Raw genomic sequence first — 24,280 nt, forward strand, 5'->3', positions numbered from 1 at the left:
AATGGTATCCTGGGCTGCATCAAAAGAAGCATGACCAGCAGGTCGAGGGAGGTGGTTCTCCACTTCTACTCCGCTCTCGTGAGACCCCACCTGGAGTACTGCACTCAGCTCTGGAGCCCCCAACATAAGAAGGACATGGACCTGTTGGAGTGAGTCCAGAGGAGGGCCACAAAGATGATTGGAGGGCTGGAGCACCTCTTCTATGAGGAAAGGCTGAGAGAGTTGGGGTTGCTCAGCCTAGAGAAGAGAAGGCTCTGGGGAGACCTCATAGCAGCCTTCCAGTACCTGAAGGGGGCCTACAAGAAAGCTGGAGAGGGACTTTTTACAAGGGCATGTAGTTATAGGACAAGGGGTAATGGCTTTAAACTGAAAGAGGGTAGATTTAGATTAGATATAAGGTAGAAATTCTGCACTGTGAGGGTGGTGAGGCACTGGAACAGGTTGCCCAGGGAAGTTGTGGATGCCCCATCCCTGGAAGTGTTCAAGGCTAGGTTAGATGGCGCTTTGAGCAACCTGGTCTAGTGGAAGGTGTCCCTGCCCATGGCAGGGGGGTTGGAACTAGATGATCTTTAAGGTCCCTTCCAACCCAAACCATTCCATGATTCTATGAAAGTGAAGCTAGATGCGGCACTTCGGGACAGGGTTTAGTGGGCATGGTGGTGTTGGGTTGACGGTTGGACTTGATGATCTTAGAGGTCTTTTCCAACCTTAATGATTCTATGATTCTGAAAAGCGTGAGCAGTGCCCACTGCGCATTGCTGTCAGCATCCTCCTAACTTCCTGCCTCTGCTCTAAAATTATCTCCTGCCTGCCCTACAGATGAGTACAAATGGCAGTTTTCTAGTGATTGCATTGAGCAGCCGTGCCTCTGTTTCACCTCGGCTCTTCCTCCCACAGCTCACTTTTTAAGTTAAAAGGTGACATCGGCCGCCTTAGCAGAAGACAATAAAATGAGGACGAAAAGCGTTGCTGCTCTAATGTGACACAGAGCATGGCTTTTGCTGATCATCTCCTGACACCTCTCACCTCTTGAGAATTTGTTGAATTTTCATGCTCGAGGCTGGCAAAATTATTAGCCTAGCCATGTCTGCAAAGTTGTGGTAATTTGGGGGCGGTTGGGGAAGCAGGGCCAAATTCAGTGCTTAGGTTGTGAAAGGATCCTAACCTGCGGCATACGCAACATGACTGCGGCAGAGCCACGGCAGGCAGTGCCTCGGCGGCACCTTGCAGCCAGCCTGGGGAGCCGGAGGAAGGGGCATGGAAGTCAGTGGGAGTGCGTTACTCCCAGGCCCACCTTAGGTCAGTGCTGCATTCCCGGGGCCGTGTGCGAGGGGACTGAGCGTGGCCGAGCCAGGCCTGAAGCCTCGGACCTGCTGGAAGTGTTTCCATCCAGCCCAGGGAGCAGCCGGTCTGCCACAAAGCCTGCTCAGGTCAGGGCAGGGCAACAGGAGGGACAGGGGGGCGGGTTGACCCCAGGGTATTTTTTTTAATTTTAGGTGAAAATATGAATCATGGTTGCTCATTTTTACACTGTGCACTGTTACAGCTGATTTTGTTTTGGCTGCTAGGTGGCTGATGGTTACTTTTGACATTTAACAGAGTAACAAAAAGCAGGTGAGATTTTGTCAGAGTCCTGTTTCCATTTAAGAGGATCACAAAATTCATCATCAGCAGGCACATCAGCCCCTCCGCTCCCTTCCAGCAGCCGTGCGAAGTCTGTGGCGGAATGGAGGAGACAGGCATTACGCTCACCAGCATTACCCCCTTGGGTGCTTTTGCTCCCAGTTGCTGGGTCCCCACTAGAGCTGCCCATGCTTCATCCAGGTGACATCCCATTTTGGCCATCAGCTGGAGCCTAGCCAGCCACATCCGACCTGCAGATGCAGTCATCTTGATCTTTAGAGGCAAAACTCTGCCTCACTGTGTGGTGCTCCATCTTCACCTGGAAGGCCAAGAAGGAGCATTACCTGTGTGATGTCCCTGTGACAGGCAGGGATGGACGAGCCCTATATAGAAGCCCCTGGCTGTGTCTGACCAGCAAGCTCCATTGCAGCAGCAATTATCACCCATAATAGTTAACTTCCAGTGCATAAATTTGTCTTTTGGCAGTACCTCCCTTTTCAAATATTCCACTTCAGACGACAAAACGCAGTCTGTAGTTTCAGTCACCGAACTCCTCTGCATGAGTATTTCGACGACTCCCTCCCTCCCTTACTTCCCAGTGATTTCATATGCATATGTTAGCAAGCGTGGGGCTTTAGGATCTTCCAATTAGCTTAAAAGCCAAAAGGTAAAACTTGTGTGAGGGAGAACAGGGTTTAGAATTACATGGGCTGGATTACAGGAGATGCTTATTTTTGTTCTCCTCAAGTGGTTGATCACCATAATTAATCTAGCCCAGTGATTGATCCTAAAGGGGATGCGGTGGTGGTGGCTGCTGGAGGTGAAATGCACGGGCGAGGATGTGTTTTGCTGGCTGTGGGAGGGGCTGCATCTGTCTCTGAAGACAAAGACCATGTCAGAGCCGAGATGGCTGAGGTCAGCCGGGTCCAAACCCCTCTCCGGAGAGGGCGGATCTGGGGGTAGGACTGGCGCAGTAAGGATGCCCTCCTGCCAGCCCATCCCCGCAGAGGTTCCTGCAGGACTGCTAGGGATGAGGAGCATCGGGCTGCCCCCATGCTGCTGCCTTGCGGGACCCCTGCCCACAGCCCCTGCTCTCCTATTCTCCCCTCGTTGGGAGAGCAGGAGTAATGTCAGTGCTGGCGGTGTAATGTTGTGCTGCATCGTCAAAAAAGACCTCACCCCAGTGAATTTTAATGTGTCTGACAGAAATGACATAGAAAGCCTTGGCCAGTGCAGCCTGGATGTTGTGCACAGTTAAACCTCCAGCTCAAGGCGGTGGCGGAGCCGCGTGCTGCGCTGTGGGAGCAGCAGCAGAGCAGCCCAAGCGGGCATACCACAGGACTTGATTTATCCTTTTCAACATTGTAGGATTTAATAAGGTGTTATGATGGAAAATGGATTGTGCCTTTTAAGAATTTTCCCCTTTTATTTTGAAAGAAAGCTAATGCATATCTTCTGTACTAACACAACCCGTGCCCTCCACTTACCTTCCACTCCTCCCCACCCAGTTTAACAGTGTATGCACTAAGCTACCATATATAATCTTCTGTCTCATAAACATGTGTTGAATAACCTAATAGTTTAACAGCTGTTGAAAAGCATTTAGTAAATGAGTTAGCTGGAAAGCACTTTGTAATCAGATAATGGCACTGTCTGAGATTATAGGCTGAGATGTATGCACAAGGCTTCCATCTACCTGGAGGCTATTCTTGTATAAAACTGTACATATGCATCTGATCCCGTAAAAATATATACACATAAACCCAAAGAGGGCAGGCAGGCATGTGTTAGAGGTAGCCCTCCTGATGAGCAGTACCAGTAGCAGTGTACTAGCAAGAGAGGGTGAATGAGTTCAGATACTTGCATAGATAAAAGCTGCAATCACACATGTATGCTGCCTACAGCTTCTTGATAGCATGTTAGCAAGCGTGGGGCTTTAGGATTTAGTCATTAGGTGATTTAGTCACCGTGCTCTGGTTTTATTAACTAAAAAGCAAAGGCTTGGTAGTAGCTTGACCTTCAAAAAATGTTTTGGTTGAACTGGTGCCTAGGGAAAAATACCCAGTTCACGGACAGCATCTGCAAAAGTCCCTGTAGTGACTGTCTCAGGAGATTCCCTGGGGTTGAGTGCCCGTCCCTTGTCACTGAGATTGCCACTGCTGCAGATACATTGGCAAGGCATTTCAGAAAGTTTTGCTCGGCCACTGCTGCTCTGGTGTTACAAAACAGGGGGATTATAGTTTCTGAGGGCAGCCAGCCCATTGCCTCTCCCCAACACCAGACTGCTCCAGAGTCAGAATGAGGGGTGAGGTCCTCACTCTGCTCAAGCCTGCTGGATCCAGCCGATGCTGCCGCAGCAGCCAGGATTTTGTCTTTGCATGAATCCAGAGTGGCTAAGCTGTACGTGGAGATGTGTCCACATCCCTAACCGTGTCTCCGGTTGCCCAGTAGCAGAGCAGCAGCAGCAGTTGGGACGACCTGCGCAGCACCTTCTGAAGGAACGTCTGGTTCATGGTGAAGACGGTGTGCTGCCTGGCTCAAAACTGACTGACGGGGGAGGATTTCGAAGGCACAAACGGCATTTCAGAGCTCAGCTCAGTAATGGAGATCTAGCCACCTAACTCCTCAACCCTCTTTGAAAGTCTCATCCCAAATTCTTACGAATTACGAGACGTTTAGTCCAGAAGTTGAAGAAATATGTGTGTGCACATGATGAAAAAAGTAGTGTTTTGATTTTCATATGCTAACCAAAATCTGTGTGCTGGTGCCAGGGAACTACATCATAGTCTGCACCGTGAAAGGTGGCTATTTTGTTTGATAGGTTCAATCAAACTTAAGGGTAAAATAAATATATTATAGTGCCATAAATGTCTGCATTGATAATACTACATGGAAATGGAAATTTGTTAGTTTAATGTTAATCAGGATAAACATCTGTTTAATTTATGTGATTATATTTTCTCAGTTCACGTATTTTAATAGCACCCCCCAAAAAAAAGTTTAAAAACCCATCTGGATTGCTAAAGTGTAAAAGCAAACAGACTTGTTAGAATTGTCAAAAAATACATATAATTTATATTTAAGTACTTTCTGACTCGCTTTACTGAATGTGCATGATTTATTACTTTTCTTCAAGGTTTGATATATTAACTTTTTACCTGCTAGAAAGGCCTTTCATTTAAACGTGGGCTTGCAGAACTGGCTGAAATATTTCTCCCAGATTCAGACCCACACAGAAGGACCATTGTCTTCTGCCCAGTGCCTCGGTATGATGTCACAACCTGGTCTCTGAGTAAGAAGCTTTGATTTATAGCCAGGGCTGCTGCCAACGCGCGGTTCTCAGAACTTCGTATTAAAGTAGACGACATAATGACATGAGTCCAGAGTCTAAGAAGGCATCATCGAACCATTGAAAACCAATTAGCACACATTAAGTTGCTTATCAGACTAATTTAGAACTGTAAGCTCTGTCATATTTTAATATTCAAAATCGAGGACAATTTAAAATTGTCGGCCGACCTAATGCATTGTGAAGTAGCAAGCGTTTAAAAATTCACCATACGAACTGAACTTGCATTCATTTTTTCCTTTTTATGGCAAGGGCCTGATCCTTCAGCAGAGTAGGGTCTCTCAAATGAGTAACACTACTTTTGAGTCTGAGTGTATGTAAAAACCACATCATCTTCTCTGTTTACAATTTCACAAATTCTGGCTTCATTGCTGCAATTTATTATTGGCAAATCTCAGTGTATGGCAAATTCAGTCACAATTTTTCATTCTAGCCAGCTGAGAGTCTGAAAGACTGGGTGTTATCTCAGCACCATGGAGCAGCTTTGAGACAGAATGCTTGTTGCCATTTGATACAACTCTGCTGAATTTAAGAAATAGTCCGGTTTCTGCTAAAAGTGCTTGCAGATTCTGAACAGCTGTAGGGCTTTCCAGTTAATTGCCAGTCCAGGCCTGCAGTGTGACTAGGAGTGTCTCTTTCAGCTGACAGGTTTTTACCAAGTCATTTAAGATTTGAAATATTTGAGCTAGAAGTTAGTCAGGCTAATACTGTTTTCTGTTAAAAATTAATCCTGAGAAAATTAACTGTACTCTCTGTATCACGTCACATCTCCCTGTGTGAAGTATTCACTTGTGCAAGTAAGTGATGGTGGAAAAGGATATGTGTTATGGCAGCTAGCTTACCATGCCTCCACAGGGATGTATTTGAGAATGAAACTCCTTTTTCTAGCTCGAGTCTGTAAAGATTTGCAGTTAATCAAGCGTGAGTCAATAGGTAAGCGGTAAAGCTAGTCCACGGCTAGCCGGTGATCAGCCCTGGCTGCTCTGGAGGAACCCACTGGGTTCCTGCCTAGGAGAAAATGGTGAAGGTGGGCACGTAAGGTTTATGTCCTCAGCTGCTCTAAGTCAGCTGCAGCTGCTTGCCCCAGCTGAGGGTCTCAGTCCCCCAAAAGTCAGTGAGACAGTGGGTAGGGTGTGTTAGGAACTGGTAGCCTTATTACATGCAAGTATTTTAACTTGTTTGAGTAACGCCACAGACACCGTGATGGTAAGCAGGTAGCCAGTGAGTACAGGTACAGGCTGTTCCTGCATTGGTTTTGGAAGGTGTGCCTTGAAATACCCACAGCTCCTGCCTTGGGCCCTCTGCAGTCCTTTGCAAAGTGGAAGTAAATGGTTGCCCTTTTAAAGAAAGAATATAAAGTGATTTACACCAACTTTTGACACATTCAGAGTATTTTCAGAACGACCAGGAGGTCAGACCCACAGCTCATTTGAGTTGAGTTTGGAAATGCAAACGTTGGCAAAGATTTTTGGCCTTTGTCACTCCATTTGGTGAAGTTGTGTAGGCTGGAGAGAAGCAGATACAGGATAGAATGTCATAAATAAACTGTTACTGGTGTAATGTAGCAATTTGTGGTATATCTGTCCTCCATGAGTCAAGTAATATAGTTATTCATGTAAAACGCAAAAGTTGAGGTCTAGCCAGAAAGGGTTAACGTCTTACATTTCTGCTGACATGGTCAGCTTTGCAGGTCTGATTCCAGATCATCTGGGTCATTAGTAACGGTCTCTCCAGGACCAAAAAAAAAAAAAAAAAAATCCTGTAGAGCTTCCTTCTCCAAACTGGTACCCTGTGAAGACATTTACACTTTTTTAAAGGGGAGTGAGTGGCTGCCATCCCAGCTTGGTAAGATCCATACGTTCACTCTGCACAGTGTTAAATGGCTATAGAAATGGCAAAGCACTGACTATATTTGTCAGATACAAATCCCTTCACCATTTCAGCATTAATAGTTTCTCTGTCTTTCAGTGTGATACCTATTCTAGTGATGAGATTAGCATACAAACAAAATATATGGTACTTAGCAAGGGGAGACTTTTTTACTGTGTTGAAAAAACACATTAAAAAAGGTAATGGAGACAATTCAGTTGAACAAGTTCAGACACCTCTAAGCCTAAGTGCAGGTAGTATCTGTCCATTTAAAGACAATTTGTTTCCCATTACATGAAATAACTGATGCTCAGGAGTATCAGTTCAGAGCAATACAAGGGGACAATGTAAACATGTCAAATAAAATGGAGGTCCCACTTAATCTCATATCCCTCCTTCTTGTTTCCCTCTCTGGCTAACAACCTGCCATCAGCAAACAAGCTACTGTGACTTACCCTGACAGGTCCTGTAATTAACACCAGTCTCTATTTTCCCTCTGAACTCTGAATTTATGGACAGACAGGAGTGTCCATGGTTGCTGTCACCGTCTCCAAGAGAGTTTTTGGACTAACAAGTCTGGAGTAGAGTCCCTTCCACGCATCAGTCTGCCCAGTGCAGAGTAGGACTTACTGGTTATCCTCTGTTGGTTGCAGCAGGTGTATTTCAGCGTAGCAACGTATGAAAACAGATTCCCAATGTTCATGGCCACTAACCAGACCTCCAAATAGACCCCATGGCATTGCTTTTATAAAGAAAAAATTCGAAGTGAAGTGACAAAAAAAGTGCCTGGTAAACCAAGTAGCAAAGATGTTCTGTAGAAGAGCTACAATGAAAAATCAGCCTGAGATCAGGAACCTGCCTTCTTTAAAGCCTCCAGCCTGCCTGCCACCAGGGCGATAACCCTTCCCTAGGTTATAACAAGTCAGACAACTCCAGGGTTTATTGGAGTTGAATTGCCAGTGGTTGCACTTGGAATTATTTAGCACAGGTGTTTCTATAACAGTGATATATTGGGAAAATTCAGTGTTCAACAACCATCATATTTCCAGCTGTGCTGTGGTTAGTGCTAGTACAGTGAACCTAATATAAAACATGTGAGAATATTTGCTAGCTCAGGAACTTGTTAAAGGTATTTTCTTACAATATCTGAGCTGCTATGTTTATCTAGGTGTGTTTCTTTGGTCTTGCATTTTCATAAAGGGTGTGATATTGGTTTTATAAAGCTGTCACTGAACCTGGAATCTGCTTCTCTGCAACCAAGTGCATTAGTAGCCCTGCTAGCCAGTGCGCAGCACACGAGCAGGTGAAAGTAAGATTATGAGGAATCCAGTGACAGTCCATTATCCATAGCATATTCGTCTTGAGAGCACCTGTGCATCTGTTACATATATAGACATGTTTTTACTAGGGGTGCTAGAAATCTTGAAACAAGTGTTGCAAGTATCTATATGTAAAAGAACATAAAAGGGGCAAAGTTAACAAGAAGCTAGGGGACTATAAAACAAGGGTAGTGAAGTGCATTCACCAAAAGCAAAATTTGTGAGTGTTAAAAGAGGTTTTATATGTACACATGCACACACGTGCATTTTTAGGGGTTCAAAAGACTCATACATGAACATAGGAGATGGCTGGAGAATGTATAAGGGTGTTTGTAAAACACATGCAAATAAAAATACAGTCAGAGACACTCAGGCAACACGCATGTGCTCTGAGCTGAGTTGTGCAAAGATGTTTCATTAATAACTTTGTGCCACAATGGGTCGGTTATTCTAATATTCTGAAAGATATTCTCTTGTGTCACCATAAATTTCCAACAGCACCTTCAAGCAATGGCTGTTCCTGTGGATCTCTTTTTGGGAAAGAAGATAAATGCCACTGTGCGTCCGTGCTCGATTGTTGTATGCATTAGAGTTGCATCTGGCTAGTGAAATACATCTACGGACTAGCTTGGCCCTATTATTTATAATTTTCCTGATAGAGAAAGTGGGTGTCTTTTACCTATGCACTGCATATGTTGTAGGAGAAGCAGCAAAGGCATCTCTCTCTGATTTGAGAGAGAAAGCCGATGTGAAAAAGACACTTTGATTTGAGGAGGGATCTCTTCTCTGATTTGAGAAACAGCTCTACATTTGTCATGACTGAGTTGATGCTCATAAACAGTCATTCTGTCCATGTGCTGGTGGTATTTAGAGACATGGCTGGACAGCTCAATTAGAGCCTCTTTTGAGACAATGGGTAGAGCACGCAGAGGTCTAGAATAGGAGTCAGTTTTTCTTGGTAGCCAGAGACTGAGTTAACATTTGTTAGGAGCTGGCATTAGCCGTTTGGATCCAACTTAGAATCACTGAGAGTTGGATGCAACTTACTGAATATTTTACACCCATTGGCTGGTTAGTAAGATTAAACACCATCATGTAAAAACGAAATAAATGAAATCCTACTCTTTCAAAAATACCCTCATAATTGAAAACTTCTTGTACATAGTAGTTTGTCATGTATCTTTGCAATTTTACTTTCACTGAACTCTGAAAGCCCCATCTCTACCTTATTATGTTCCAGTTTACCGAATGTGCAGACATTTATCAAATGGGCCATCAGTAGCCGTAGAAATGCAGTAGTATATCCAAGTTAAAATTCTTGCTTTGATTACTACAAATCCATGGAGCCCTTGGGTCCAAAGCTTCCACTGAAGCACAGCTATTTGCAAATAGATTTTTATAGCACATTAGTGCTGGAGGAGAGTCCAAAGAAAATAGTCCTTTTCAATATTAGAACCAGCTGTGACTTTCTTGTGCTGATGACTCATTCATTTTTTTTTATAGGGTGGGAGAACTAGGCAAAAGACACACAGAGTCTTATTCAAGACGTTGTTTGTTTTGCAAAGGGTATCCTAGCCACAAGCCAACTTGATCATACCAATACGCAACTCATGTTTATTTAAAACTTTTTTCTTTTAACAGTTCCAATTATAAAAACAGAACCCACAGATGACTATGAGCCTGCTCAAACCTGTGGACCAATGAACCAAGGCTTAAGCCCTCTCTCTAAACCATACTACAGCCAGCAGATCATGATGCCCCCTGATCCTGGTTCGTGCCTCGTGGCTGGCTTTGCCTCCTGTCAGCAGAGAAATGCCGTGATGTCACCTTCTCCCAACGCAAGCCCCAAGCTGCACGACCTTTCGTCCTCTCCTTACAAGTGCATCCCCAACCCGGGCCACAGTCACCTCGGACTTCAGCAGCCCGCTGGAGGTGTCCCCACCATACAGGAAGTGCCAAGGTCTATAGTTGTGCACCCAAGCTCCCCCGAGCAATCATCTCACATCATGCTGCAGCCGCAGGTGAGTCAACATCTGAGCAGTAGCTGTCCCCTTGGTTATCAACAAACACTCTATCCCAACAGTCCCTCTTCTCCAGTTCCATCTGTTACCCAAGAGCCAACCTATTTGCAGTCCTGCAGTCCAACTCACTCATCCATAATGGGTCAACAGCAGCAGCAACTGCCGAAGGTTCACAGAAATGAGTCTCCAACAACCCAACCACTGTCATTGCCAGAGTTGCATGAGGAAAGTAATCATAATTTGGCCCCTATTCCTGTAACGATCAAGCGAGAACCTGAGGAATTGGACCAGATGTACCTGGATGATGGTAAGTCTTCCGCAGCATAGGTTTGCGTTCAACCATGTTGCTATATCAGTGAGTTCCCTTAACCCCTTCCTCCTTTTGAATCCTGGTGGAAAAAAGTTCAATTAACAGCCTGGTGGAATGGTGCGGACTTTTGCTTGGATTGTCTCTATATGGGAAAGGGCTCTTTAATTTCGTTTGCGATAATGAAACCGTATTATCTAAGCATTAAATGCTGTTAGTTACTGTAGAGCCAGCTGCATGACCGATAGCTATGTTGCAATAATCTTAACTGTATGGTCTTGGCTTATGCCCATGCCAGTGACCTGTGGAACCGCAGTGAAAACATATTTAACATTGTCCCATCCATAATGCAGTGAAACGTCTGATGTGCAAATCTGTTCACTGGAACTAAATGATAAACTGCTCTACTTCAGTTGAGAAGGTTCAAATTAAAAATGGAGGCACATCTTTCAGTGTAACTCTTCAGTCTGGTGGCATCTGACATTAAGACTACTTTTTCTTCCATTCTTATTGTGGACTTGTTGCGGCCTTTTTTTTTTTTTTGCTTCTGTAAGATTCTATATGTATATGTATTCTACACGCACCACTGAAAAGTTAAAATGCTGTGATGAACTTGTCAGGCTCTAGTTTCCAAAGATTTATTAGTTGAACGTAATAAAAGGGATAATCTGGAATTTGATTATGTGACCTCACTGAACTGTAATTTAGCACTTGCTGCTAAGTATCCCAGTAGTATTCTGGACTCTCACCTTAATGCAGTACGTGAGTTCCCTTCCAATAGCCACATAACTTTATATAACATACCATGCTATTTGAAGAAGAAATGCCTTTGAAATGGCTGCATTGAAACTAATTGGTGCCAAGGAACATCTGAATGTGATTGTCTTTCAGGGAGAATTTAAAGACAATTCATTGCACTCTTTTTAAAAAAAGGACATTTAGTCATTCTATTTTAAACAGCATGATACTCACTGAATTAGGATTACAAATGAATGTTTTGGAGCTTGAGTAGCAGCCTTTTGCTTTTCAACTCTAGGAAAATGATTTTTCTTAACAGAAGTTATTATTGGTTACATGATAGACAGGTCTAAGGAATTTTCCCTAATTAGGAGTTCAGTTCACTAAAGTTTTGCACAACACATCTTTTGTGACAAGGTTTTCTTCATATAGCATGCATTTTTACCACATATCTATGCTGTAAGGAGCAAGATTTCAACAAACCAAACAAGAAATGTACATAAACCAAAACAAAAAGCCATGCCCAAATTTTGGTTTTGAGAGAAACCAGAAGTTATCTATGGAAGGAAGAGAATACAGATAAAATCTAAACCTAGTCTATAGCTGTCTTTCTAGAAAAGCACAAGAAATGGGCAGTCTTTCTGCCTTACCTCTCCAAAATCCAGCAACCACTTCTCTGGCAGCACTGTGAAAGCTGCCTTTGGCTGGTCTCTGCTGGAGAGATGGGACTGCGGCTCAGGGATGAAGGGTGAAGTTCCTCAGCCATGTCTACTTCAGGTTTCTCCTGGAGGAACAGAGGAACTTCGCTACCATGTGGTCTGAGAGAGATTTTAGTTTTTTCAGCAATGCTCATTCTCCCTGACAAAGCATGAAGGGTTTAGTCTTTACCCCCATCTCTCTTCCATCCCCTCTTCTGGACACACACGCACACCAGTCCCCTGACAGATAATCAGAATTGTAGAAGCCACCATGTATATCTGCACTGACACTTAAAGTTGACTTTGAAGATCTCTTCAGCTAGCCAAATCCAGATATACTTCCCTTTGGCATCCAGCAGGCTATCAAAATAATTTTGTGGCTGACCACAAGAACTATAGACCAAGAAAGAATTCATAGACATAACAGTCATGGTAACAATATATAATAGAAAAAAAATGAACGTTTGTAGTTCCAAAAAATTAAACACCACCAGTTCCCTCTAAGGGTGGTAATCAGAAATGGTAACCAGAGGAAGTCCCTTTTCTATGTCTAAACTGATATTTAGGTTTGTCTCGGGTCACACTGATGGAGCGTAACCCACGTGAGCTGCCCTTTCCTATCTATGCCTTATCTCACTGCCTGAGAAAAAGGTCATCCACTCTGTGTTTTGTGTTGACAAAATGAAGTAGAAATCAGGAGTGGACTACTACTGTCTTCTTATTTGTCTCAGTATTTGGGCAGTCGAGAAAGAAAGCATGCGGCAAGGGACTGAAGGCAGGAAGCATGTCTTGAGGGATTTGTGCTGGCCAAGACCCTCTGTTCAAACCATGCAGAGCCCTGGCATGCCTCAGACACACAGCACAGGAGCACAAAGCTGTCAGTCAGGCTGGAAGCCTGTTTAGGTCTATGCTATATGCATTTCATGAAGGCAACCTTACCACCACCAGTGCAGACACGGGTTTCAAATTACATGTAATCTGATGTAACTGCAGGCTCCCATGGAAAGGGTGGCCTCGATTCATCTTGCCCTTAGCCACATGTTCTTGCTGCTTCCTTTGAGTCATATCAATTGATTATGGAGCGGCAGAGCAAGCTAATGGAAAATTAACCTGCCAAAAATAGCAAAACCCATGCAGTTTTCTGCTGGGTCAGCTCATGGAACCACATTCCCCCGGGTCCAATAGCTGGGTCCAGCCCACGAGAGGGGCAGGAAGCCTGTTGCTGAGGGTCAAGGAGTGCAGTGGGACCACTCTGTGTGGCAGCAGCCCGCCCATAAGCCAAAGTAAGTGTGACTTTAAGCCACATCTGATGTCATCTTATCCTCCCCAGCAACTATCTAATCAACTCATCCTGTCTCGGTAAAAAATCCCCTTCTCATGCTCACCTATTAGTTATGGAAGGATGACATCTGGGCTGCCTTGCACAGTCTCAAAGGGCAGTTTGGCCACTACGGTGACTGCCTGGAAACCACCAGTAATTGCTCCTGGTGTCCCGGTAGGTGCTGTTCACCGAGATCTGCACTGAAAAGGCAAAGCACTCCACATACACAGTGCCTTTGTGCCTGGTGCCTTTTCATTCAGACCTCTGGCCATAACTGTGGAATAAGGGAGAATGGATTTTGCAGAGTGGCTCATAATGAATAGGAGCAACTCATTTTTCATGTGCTTGATTTTTTTTTGAATAGGAGCTTTTAAGCCATCACCATTGTTTCTTGTTAGTATCATATCCATCTTTAAGTGTTTTCCTTGTTGGAGGAGTGGGTGGGATATCTGTGCTTTATGACCATATTCTGAAAACCAGAAAAGCAAATCATACCCGTGAGTAAGGACAGTTGCTCTTTTTTTTTAAATAGATTGCTGCTCTGCCTCTTTAAAATTTGTTGTCTCACTGATTCAGTTCGGATCCTTTCACCCAGCACGATTTAAACTTTTGTTCAGTATTTTTTCGATCTTTGCACCTATGAACAATATGAAAGCCAGCGAGGAGTCAGATGTACTTGACTGCTTTCCTTGCCTGCTACTCTAAGTATACCAACTTACCAACTCTTTCCCTCATCCCTAAAGTAATTTAAAAGTAGTGAAATATTTTAATGACATTAAAAATTAGATTCTCAAAGCATCACTCCATTAAAAAACTGTATCTTCACAGTGTCTTGTAGCTATTTAATACTTCCAGTTTTACCTGAAAGTACTTACAAAGTGTGAGATATAGACATCTAACATACTTATGGGACTACCAGGCAAATACAATATCTAACTGGTTATGCCAGATTATATTTGGTAAAATTTTGGTTGATTGTTTACCACTTTGGACAGGTTTAATTTATGTGTCTAATACACGTATAGCGATCTTGGACCAGGTATAAATAGAATTTTTTTGGTTTCAGCCTATGGGATCAAAGCAATATTCATTCCTTTTGGTCTGGAATATCTCCAAATATAGACCATCTATACTGCAGGGTATAGATGGAAAAAAACAGTCAGTGAGTTTATATAAATATATATATCCTGTATATGACATTTTTCTGTTTCGGTAATGGTGGGCAGCTGAAGTGATATAAAGGGAGCACCCAAAGAGACTTCCATTTTGGCAAATAAGTTTTGGTCTTGGCAATCTTGTTTTAAATCGAAATCTACAGTAGCCACCTGGGCTACTCATTAAATGTGCTGTCCATTTCAGTATATGAATATATGATTCAACATGTAGAACATATTTAAAACTCACCCCGTAAAGTGATACCTGATACATTATGGCTATGCTCTTGATACTGAAAGGTATTTGACTTGTATACCAGCACTCGTTTCAAATAATTCTGAGTTCAACCTCCTAACAAAAATTATGACTGACTCCCTTTGCTGTTTTCACAGCCAGATTTGGTTAAAAGCGGTTGAAATGTGACATTTATGCCTGGTTTTGGTCCTCTGCGGGAGCCCATGGTCCTTTGCAGCAGGAGAGGGGGTGTCTCCTGTCCTCCCCGCCAGAAGCTCTTGCAGCAACCTGCAGGGCTCTGGGGCACCCTGGCAGACCACTCCAGAGCTAATGCTGGCTCCATGTGCATGTGCCACCCCTGCCCTAGACAGTGAAGGTTACGTGACATTCCCCTTTCAGATCTAACCTGGGAGCAGTGTGGGGTGCTAGGGTGGTGGAGCTCATGGAAAGTCCTTAGACAGGCAGGTTTGAGGGACCTCTTCAGTACAAGTCCATGCAGTAATTGCTTTTAAGAGAGAACATTTTATTTGGGGATCGATGAGTCTAATGTGCTGTACAGCCCTTTGAGGCATGAAGTAGAATTAGAATTGCCTGAAGAGATGGTCAGTTTGGGGAAGCTACAAGCTGATGCAAACTCTTCCTGGTCCCTTGAACCAGTCGTTCTCTCAAGGGGATGTGAAAATTTACCTAATTTATATCTCACTTTTGAACGTGCTCCTCTCTCCGTCCCTTTAACTAGGACTTAGGTCAAAAGCTGTGCTAGTCTACTCCTGAACTAATCCTGCTTCTTTTCTGTTGACCAGGGCAGCTCAGATAATTTTTCCAAATTTTAACTGCTTTTCTTAGTGGTAGAAGAAACCCCAAGCCAGAGACGGTGGAGTGTAAGTTCACACAGCTTTCAGGATGTTCAGGCAGCTGGGAACTGGCCAGGCTCACAACAGGAGATGCTAAAGGTGACTTGAAATCACCTTCCTTATCCCCATTTCCCTTTCCTGGACCTAGTGTAGCCTGGGTGGAACACAGAACTGAGCTTCAAATCTTTTATTTCACCAGGATGGAGAGAGTTCAATTAGGCATGCTAATGCCAAGAAGCATTTTTCAGGTTGTAACTGGCACTCCCACAAGCTATTACATTTTTTACCTGCAGCATAATTACACTCAGTTGTGAAATTATTTCCTGCCGTTAGAAACATCAAAGAAAGTAGTTTTCATTACAGATGAAAATGAAGCTATTTCAAAAAAGCAAGGGGGAAACACATTGGTACCAACAGGAAAAAATGTATGACTTATGTTCTCAGCAGATTTCAAGGTGTATTGTACATGCTGTGATCCCATTTGTTACATTAATGCACAGAACTTTACAAAAGCAGTTTTTAATTGAAAGCAAAGCAGCATCCTGGAGGATTCTTTAATCAAGGTATGCTTGAGTACTGAAGCTGAAGAAGATCTCGGCTTCTTCAAGCTTTGCCTGGGTTCTAATCTCAACTTTTGAGATGCAGTCCCAGCTGCGTTGAAATCGGCAACACGCTCCCATTGCCAGCAGTGGGGCCAGGGTTCCACCCGCCGTTGAAAAAACTGTTTTCCAGAACGCCCCGAGTCCTGTGTAGGAGCCAGAACTGGAATAACAATACCTGAAAGACAGATCTCTTGTCTGAACTTTTGTATATTAATTCAGCCTCCTCCTCTCCACACGGACGCTTTCATAAAGGTCTCTATCCTGATCTTGACTTGATCGGATCTATAAATCTTTGTGTAGTAAGATGACAATACATAGGCCATAAACGACGATATCTGATGTTTAGATACGTGGCTAACAGAAAGTGTCAGAACCACATCATCATCTTTTTTAGAACAAGGAGGCTTTTGTTCTTGTGATTGTCTTTGCACAGCTGTGAGTTTTATAGCACCGTGCCAATGAATGCACTCATTGCGACTTTTATTTTACTCTGAAAAGGTAAATTGGGAGCATTAAGTCCCCAATAAGTATGTAAAAGTGGCAAAACCACAGGTAAAGTGTTACTGAAAGCTGCAGTCCTGCCAGCCACTTCATTTTAAACATGGCTCTTTTAAAAATAACTTTTGCAGTAAAAGCTGTAACTCCTGGATGTAATATGAGCTATTGCTAATGTCATTCCCATGAATTGCTTACAGTGTTGAACTGTTAGATGTCTGACAAGTCCATATATCTCCTATGCAGTATATATGAAAGTTTTTTGCCTCTAAACCGTATGTTCTTTTTTTCACTCCTCTATATGCTTCACATGCACGTGGTTTGGTGATATAGTTTATTTGAACAGGAACCATAGCAGACAGAATTATTCTTTTGCTGAAATGTATCCTTTTTCATACATCTCGGCTTCATGATTAAAGCGATTGGCTCTCGAGGCATTAAGTTTAGTCTGCTGCTGCCACAATTATGCCTTTGAAAACTCCTGAGTGCACTCGGTGATTTCCAGTAGTCCAGATGTCATTAGAACAACACGCAGGTAGTCTGCAAAGTCCAGTAACACTGTCTACACTTCGGTCTGGCTTGGGCGAGCGTTTCCCTCCCTCCCTCTTGGCCAAGCCTCGCAGCTCTGGGAGAAAACAAATAGCTTTCCTCATGGAAAGTTTTACTTAATCTGGCGTGGTGCCTGAGCCTAGACCCTCCTCGTCTCTAATGATGATTGAAAGTGTACATGCTACTGTGATAAAACATGCTGAGTCGTTAACATTTGGGGCTTGGGTTGTACGCGATGAGTAAGGGAGGACTGAAGTAATGCGTTCGAGTCAGACCTTCAGTGGACTTGCACGTCTGGGTTTGAGGGGTATCCTGTTACACGAAACCGCACACCCACGGGATCGGGTTTTGCTGTTTCTAGCGGGTTTGCTGAATTGGGTCTCCCTGGAGGCCCACCAGAAGAAAGCCCCCAGAAGAGCAGCTGACCAGACTAGGTGTCACTCCTGGTTTTCTCCAGTCCCAGGTGTGCGGTTGCCCACAGAGCAGACCTGCCTACCTCTTAGCTGCAGTATGCTGTGAAATCTAGCAGTGAACTTCGCTTTCTTCTAGCATCAGCACTTAGATTTCCAGGGAGGTCCTTGAGTCTCAGGCTTTCAAGGAAGTGTCTGGTCCCTGCGGAGAAGTCCTGAGTGCCTCCACCTTCAGTCAGTGATGGCAGACACTGGCAGAGGGAGCAGGAGGCTGGCCAAGCGATGGGAAAGCTGCAGAAATCAGCAGGCAGTGCCTTGCAGTGTTTTGATACTCAAGAGTACTTTTAGTGTTGAAAACCCAGCATTTGCTTGATGTGCATCTGCACACACACCTTCGCGTTAAACATTTTGAGTCATTAAGTGTTCAGCTGAAGCCGCGTTGCACCCCCTCTTTTCAGCTAAGAGCCAGCTTCACGCTGCAGCCCTGCTAGTGGCTGTGCAATTAGCTGGGGAAGAAGTCATTTCTCACTCCCATGCCTGATTCATTCTCCTATTTCCATAGTAATGGCTGTTGGCATTGCTGTTTCAAATGGTAAAGGTTTTGTGGGTTATTTTCTGTAAGTTTTCCTTGGCGATCGGGGGAGAAGAAGTTGCTGTATCTGGGCCTTGGTAACATTTACATCTGCTTTTAAGCCTGGAGGAGTGCCAAGGAAAATATGTGGCTTGCAGAAGCACAAGCTTCATGAGAAAGCTTTGTTCCGATGCGATTCATTTTAGGAATATGTTGTTTTGTTTGAAACATTTCTGCTGAGCTGTGCAGTGTTAGCTGGTCAGGTGTGGCCGCGTGGGTTGTGTACAGCCTCCGTGCTCTCGTGTCCTGAACCCGTCCTGGCAAAACACTTCTTGGGAAGTTGTTTTAGAAAGCCCCTCTTCTCCAGGGAGCAGAGTATCACACAGACCCCTGCTGCATCTCAGCAGAGCTGGGCTGAAGCAAGCCGCCGGCTCAGCCCAGCAAACACATACGTGTCAGAGGAAGCACTCTCATGAGTAAACTCCCTGACTTCACGTACGGCGCTCTTGGCTAAGTGCTAGCAAGCTGTAGTGTTGCTAGATCGCAGAGCAGCGAAGGGCCTGCCTCTGCTCCCACTTAAGTCAATAACACCATTCCCTTTGGGTTTGTTGGGAACAGGACCAGGCGTATGGCTGGTAGTTAAAATGCATAATAGCTGCATTCATTGAAATCTGGTTGCTGATAGACAGGCAGGGAGGGAGTCTTTTCTAGCAGATTTCTGCGCAGCACAGTTGATTGTTTCATCTGTCTGCCGGACAACTGGCGGGCTCGGTCATGGGCCTGATAGCGGCTTGACCATCGCTGTTGAGAGCGGACTGCTTGATAACCTGGCTCCTGTCTTTCCTCCTCTCTGAGGAGCTAATGCTGATTGCAACCAAAGGGGGCACAGGCTTTCCACACCAGGCTTATCTCCAGGCTAGGAGGAAGCTTATGAAAAAAAGCAGACCCTCAAAATGTTCCCCTCCTCCTCTGTCACTGAGGAAGCCTGCAAAGTCTGGACATTGAGAATACCTGGAAACGATCCATGAGTAAGAAATACAGTAGGAAAACCATAGTCCTGCTCCTCGTTGGCCAGCCTGGCTGTGTTTGTCTGCAAACCGGGGAGCTGGACCAGCCCTCTGCCTGCTTTACAGGCTTCGGTTTGTCAGTAGGTCTTCTACATTTTGCACACTTTGAAGCCTACTGCAAGACAAATATCGGAAAGCGAAGTGAGGTGGTGCTGCAAGTGTGTCAAAATTCCCAAACTGTATTGTCCCTGAGCACATGAATTGCAATATGAGCACTTGAACAGTCTTGAAAAGCAATGCTACAGGCTATCAAAGTCCGTAATTAGTGGATTAAATTCTTTGGTCCTTACGTAGTTATAGCTCATGTTATCCAAGCATCATGTATGCACAAGAACATTCCTCACTTGCCTTGCCTTTGCACAACTAAAGCATGATTTTTCTACTTAACTTTGGCCCTTCTGCAGCCATATGAGAGTGCATAAGACAAGATTTGACTCTTCATGTCTGTGCTGTCCAGATTGCTCTTGATGTTAGATTTCTGTGGGAGCTAGGGCTAAAGATTTGTTCCATTTCATAACTCTTGTGATATCTTTGGGGTTGCAGAATAGGTATTGCAGTAGATACTACGAATCAATTTTGATACCCTGGGAACAGCAGTCAGGTTTTTTTCGAGTGCTTCAGGGAAAACATGTGTTTCATTGCCACCTCATAAGCAAAATATTCTGCAAATTACTTAAGAAGTAGAAAAAATGCTATTTTGGGTCACAGGAGAAGCCTCCAAAAATACAAAACTGAAGAATATTTATTTTAACTTTTATTTCTATCCTGTATATGCAAATCCATATGCACATAAAGTATGTGTGTGCATATATATGTGTGCGCATATATGCAGACATATATGTAATGAGCTATAAGACTTAGTATACTAATTCTTTTGCTTCTTTGAAGTTGTGGTGGGCGAGAGTGATATAAGTCTCTTCTACTCATGACTGACTTCTCTGAAAATCCTGCAGGTGCCTGTTGAGTAAAACCTTTTAGAAACATGAGGTCAGGTGGAGAAGCCCATCCTGTGGACCTTCTGTTGTGCACAGTTAGTTTCTGAACTGAAATGCCCGTTGCAGCTCTGAAATCTGGCTCCATGCTGCTGCATGCCTCTGAGCTGCAGTTGTCACTGCTGCTGAATGTTTCTTAGGCATCTGAGCTTTTGCTATCCAGCTATTCTTTTGGAAGACTGAAGCAACTGGTAAAGATGATTTCTTCGCTGTTAGTTGGCTTTTTTTTCCCTGTGATAACTCTTGTGTTCCACCATGCTCCAGGCTGCGCTTGGACTCAGCTATTCACTTGAGGGCTTTCACCTCGGAGCATCTGCATGAGCCATTAACAACTTCTACAGGCATCTTCTCCTTATAGTGTGTCTCTGGGTCAGTAGTACTGGGAGGTTCAAATGTGCTTCTCAGTCTAAAATGACTATGTGTGAAATTGTCATATAGGAAGAGGTTAGCAGAGAAACTGGTCCTGATTTTTTTCAATTGCACACACTCTTGTTTGTTTTCTTTCTTCTGAGAAATTTCCCTGACTCATTAACTGTTAACCGTTGCGCGAGACGATAAAGAGCTGTCCCTTGGGCCCTAGCAGTCAAAGGCTAGAACTTCCTGAAGTTGCTAGAATTGATGCAACACAATTCAGGTTTTGCAGAAGGATATAATGAGTCCAAGCTCTGGCTAAATGTGCCTCACACAGGCACTGCACAAGGTCTCTTTGAAAGGGGACCCTGGAAAGCCCACTAGTGATGGAGATGACTGCTCTACTCCAGTCCCTGAGTTCCGAGGTAACTTTGAAAGAGTTCTCAGGGATTTTTGCTTATTTTTTCTTCCACACAGAGAGTATGTTAGGATGAGGAAAGACCTCATTGCAAAAGAAAAAGAAGCAAAACTGATTCCAGGGCAGAAAGTGCCATCAACCACAGGGAGACTACGCTTTTTGCATCAGTGGACAAACACGGCAGCAATGGCTGCTTCAGAGAACTTTCCAGGAATTCTCCCACTGTTTCCAGAAACCCAGGCTGGACCTTTACAGGCCAGACAAGCACCACTGCAGTCTGTTTAAACCATAGACTCACAATTGGACATACTATGTCAGATCACCACTTGGTAGGAACCTGCAAACCTCCATTGTTGCCAGACAAACTGCTGTTTTCTGCCCTATTTGGCATATAGCCAGAATTGTAGAGATAAAGGTGACCGTCTCCTTTGCAGAGGGTTTAGACTTACTTTTTTGCAGTCCAATATCCCAGATGTTTCACACTATTTCAATGGTAAACTAAAGTCCTAAAGAGGAACCAGCAGTGCTGAAGTCAAGGAAAGGCTTGCCGGAAGGATGTGCTAACGTGAAAGCATCTTCTTGCACTATTTTAGTAGCTAGTTTACAAGTCCAGAGATAGGTGCAACCCTCAGCTGAGTTGGTGCATACTTGCTGGCCGAGTCAGATCTGTGTGACAGGACTCCAGGAGTCAGATCTGTGTGACAGGACTCCAGGACCTCCAGTCGAAGCAGGGGCTCTGCATGGGGCTGCACCCTGGCGAGGATTCAGCACAGTTGGGGGATCGGGGCCCTTTGTGACAAATGCAAGCAAGTGCATGTGTGTATATACATTTATTCTATTTGGGGAACATACTGAAAAAAATAAAAGCTTTCTCATGATGCTGTAGCACGGTTAGCAAGCATTTTAAAATTTCAGACTTAGGGTATGGCTGTGAAACTACCTGGTGGTGTAATTAGAGTAAAAGAAGGCTTGAGAAAAAGAGAAATGAGAGGAAGGTTAAATATAACATCCCCATAAAAAAAAGATGAGCAAAGATGAATTTTGGAAAGGCTGAGTGTGGGTGTGAGAGAGAGGAGTTTCTCTAAAACTGAAATGGTACAAATGAGTAGTAAAAGCCCAGGATTTGACTGCCATGGAAAAGTGTATCTAAAGAATACCTCACTTTGCCCCAAAATAATTTAAGTATAGAGAACAATGAGAGGAGATGATGAAATGAGCAATGTGCTCATTAAACTTATATATATCTGAGGAGAGAGTGTATCTGAGCAGTAAGCTCAAGTCAGAGGATCCCGTCTGTTTGGCTGTGTTGATCTGCAGTGAGGTGGCTGCACTGTGTGGAGGTAGGAGGTTTCAGTGGCCTGGGTCTACTGGGGCAGGACCCTCAAGTAACCCTGGGAGTAATTTCCATGCTCTATTGCCAAGTTTTCTAAGGAGCGAGGAAAGGGCTTCAGTGCTACCACGGGGTAGAGAGAGCTCCTGTAGGGAGCCCAAAAAAACCTCAGAAATACGGTAGAAAAGAAGGGGGTGGGAAGTGCTCTTTGAGTAAATACAGTCACGTCACCTGAACTTAGAGAGAAATTTTCATATCAGTTTTAAGACTTCTCTTGCAGTGTAACAGGGCATTCAATAAAAATGAGAAAAATCAGAAAATATTATCCATTGGCTTTTCCCCAATTAGAAATTACCCAGAAAAAGTGCTGCTAGAAGGAGTAGACGTGATCAGCCTTTGACAAGGCAGAAGAGGATTTGTAAAAGCTCGTTTTCAAGGTTATACAATTGAAGAATAAAGCAGGAAATCCCCTTACTTTGCAACTTTCAAAAGATGGCATTCAAATTACATTTAGGACATGATCCAAATGCCATGAAAAATTTTTCCATCAACTTCGATGGATGTTCTAAAACAGGATGTGTTAAATCAGGGGAAATATAACAGAATTGCAAGTAAATTAACAGAAAATTCACAACACGTTATGAATCACTGTATTAAAGAATCAATTAGACCCAGCTATTTAAATAAAGGCAGAGTAGTAGCAAAAAAAATTTGAACTAGAAAAAATTAGAACATCTGCTGAAGTTTCCAAAGCTATATTTAATATTAACTTGGGAAAAGCACCTGGACTGAATGGTGTCTCATCAAAGATTTGTAAGTGTTTCCAGACCAAAATCACTCAGATACTTTTAAAAAAAAATCATCTGCTCAACTAAAAGAGAAAACTCCTCTCTAAACCCTTCCCTACCGCTGAATTTTGTTATGGGGACTATCACTATCTTAAACCAGAGAAGCAACAAAATGCAAATGTTTCTGTATGATCCAGTTTTTTGTTGATTGTTAAGATCTAGTACCAGAGTCTCTGCCCTGCTGGCTGCTGCACACAAGCTGCACCTTCTGCCCCAATGAACTGGTTTGCTGGAACAGGGAAATATACAGGTTATATACCCTTGTGTAACAGTAGTTAGCTAACATTGGGGTAGACTTTATTATTATAAAGAATATTTCTGATTCAAGCACTCAGCACAGAGGAGAGTATGAAAAGTGAGCAGACTTTTGGTAGAGATGCCAGATTTCCTTCCAAGAAATCTACAAATGGATGGACCATTTCTTTGGTGAATATTCAGAAAAAAAAAAATCTGCTTTTGAAATTTGAAGCAAACGTACTGTCTTTTTTTATTTTAGTCAGTAAGGTGGTAGGAGACAGGGCTGCCTATGTCTGATCATGTGAGTTGTGACCCTAAAAACGTCTGGTCAGCCAACTAGAGATCAGCCAGCCGTATACCTGATGTTTCAGTGGCTATATTTATGGTTTCTCTGATGATGAAATCTAGATTTCTGCAACGACCAACGTAATTTCTCTGCTGTCAGTTAACACCTTGTTTCAGGGAGGAGCTGGCAGATGCTTGTGACGCCAAACGAGGCTGTATCATGCTTTCTGTTGTGCATGGTCCCCTGAGCAATGCGGGCCACCGCCTCCCTGTGCCTGTTTTCTGAAAAATGTCGGTGTTCAGAACGTTGTCTGAAGACAGATTTAAATTTCATATGAAAAACTTTCATTGAGGGGAAGCACCGCTGCAGGGGGAAAACCCCACACCTTGACACACTAAAATGATTGCAAGAATTATTCTTTAAGATGTCTAAGTAGGAATATTTCTCGTAACATGGAAAAGACGTCTAGATTTTACATTGCTGCTGCAAAATGAAAATCTTAGAGTGGGAGAACTTACCTTTGGTTATTCTTGATAGAGATAACTAGAGCAAGTCAGCATAGATCCATCTATATGTAGTGCAGCTGCACTGATTTCTACCTGTTCAGACCCTAAACCCGTTTATTTAAGAATGAAT

General features: G+C 43.6%; 1 protein-coding gene across 3 annotated transcripts in view; it reads left to right on the forward strand.

Annotated features, from left to right (window-relative positions):
- Positions 1–24,280, forward strand: part of NFATC1 (nuclear factor of activated T cells 1) — a 117,332-nt gene that overhangs the window by 73,803 nt on the left and 19,249 nt on the right. For 2 of the 3 annotated variants that reach the window (XM_076330655.1, XM_076330656.1), the window contains exon 9: positions 9,802–10,488. In XM_076330655.1, coding sequence (XP_076186770.1) covers positions 9,802–10,488 — 687 coding nt within the window. The remainder of the gene's footprint in view (positions 1–9,801; positions 10,489–24,280) is intronic. The other variant, XM_076330657.1, reaches the window with a different exon arrangement.

Source organism: Aptenodytes patagonicus, chromosome 2 (genome assembly GCF_965638725.1).
Source record: "Aptenodytes patagonicus chromosome 2, bAptPat1.pri.cur, whole genome shotgun sequence".
In the NCBI taxonomy this organism is placed as follows: domain Eukaryota; kingdom Metazoa; phylum Chordata; class Aves; order Sphenisciformes; family Spheniscidae; genus Aptenodytes; species Aptenodytes patagonicus.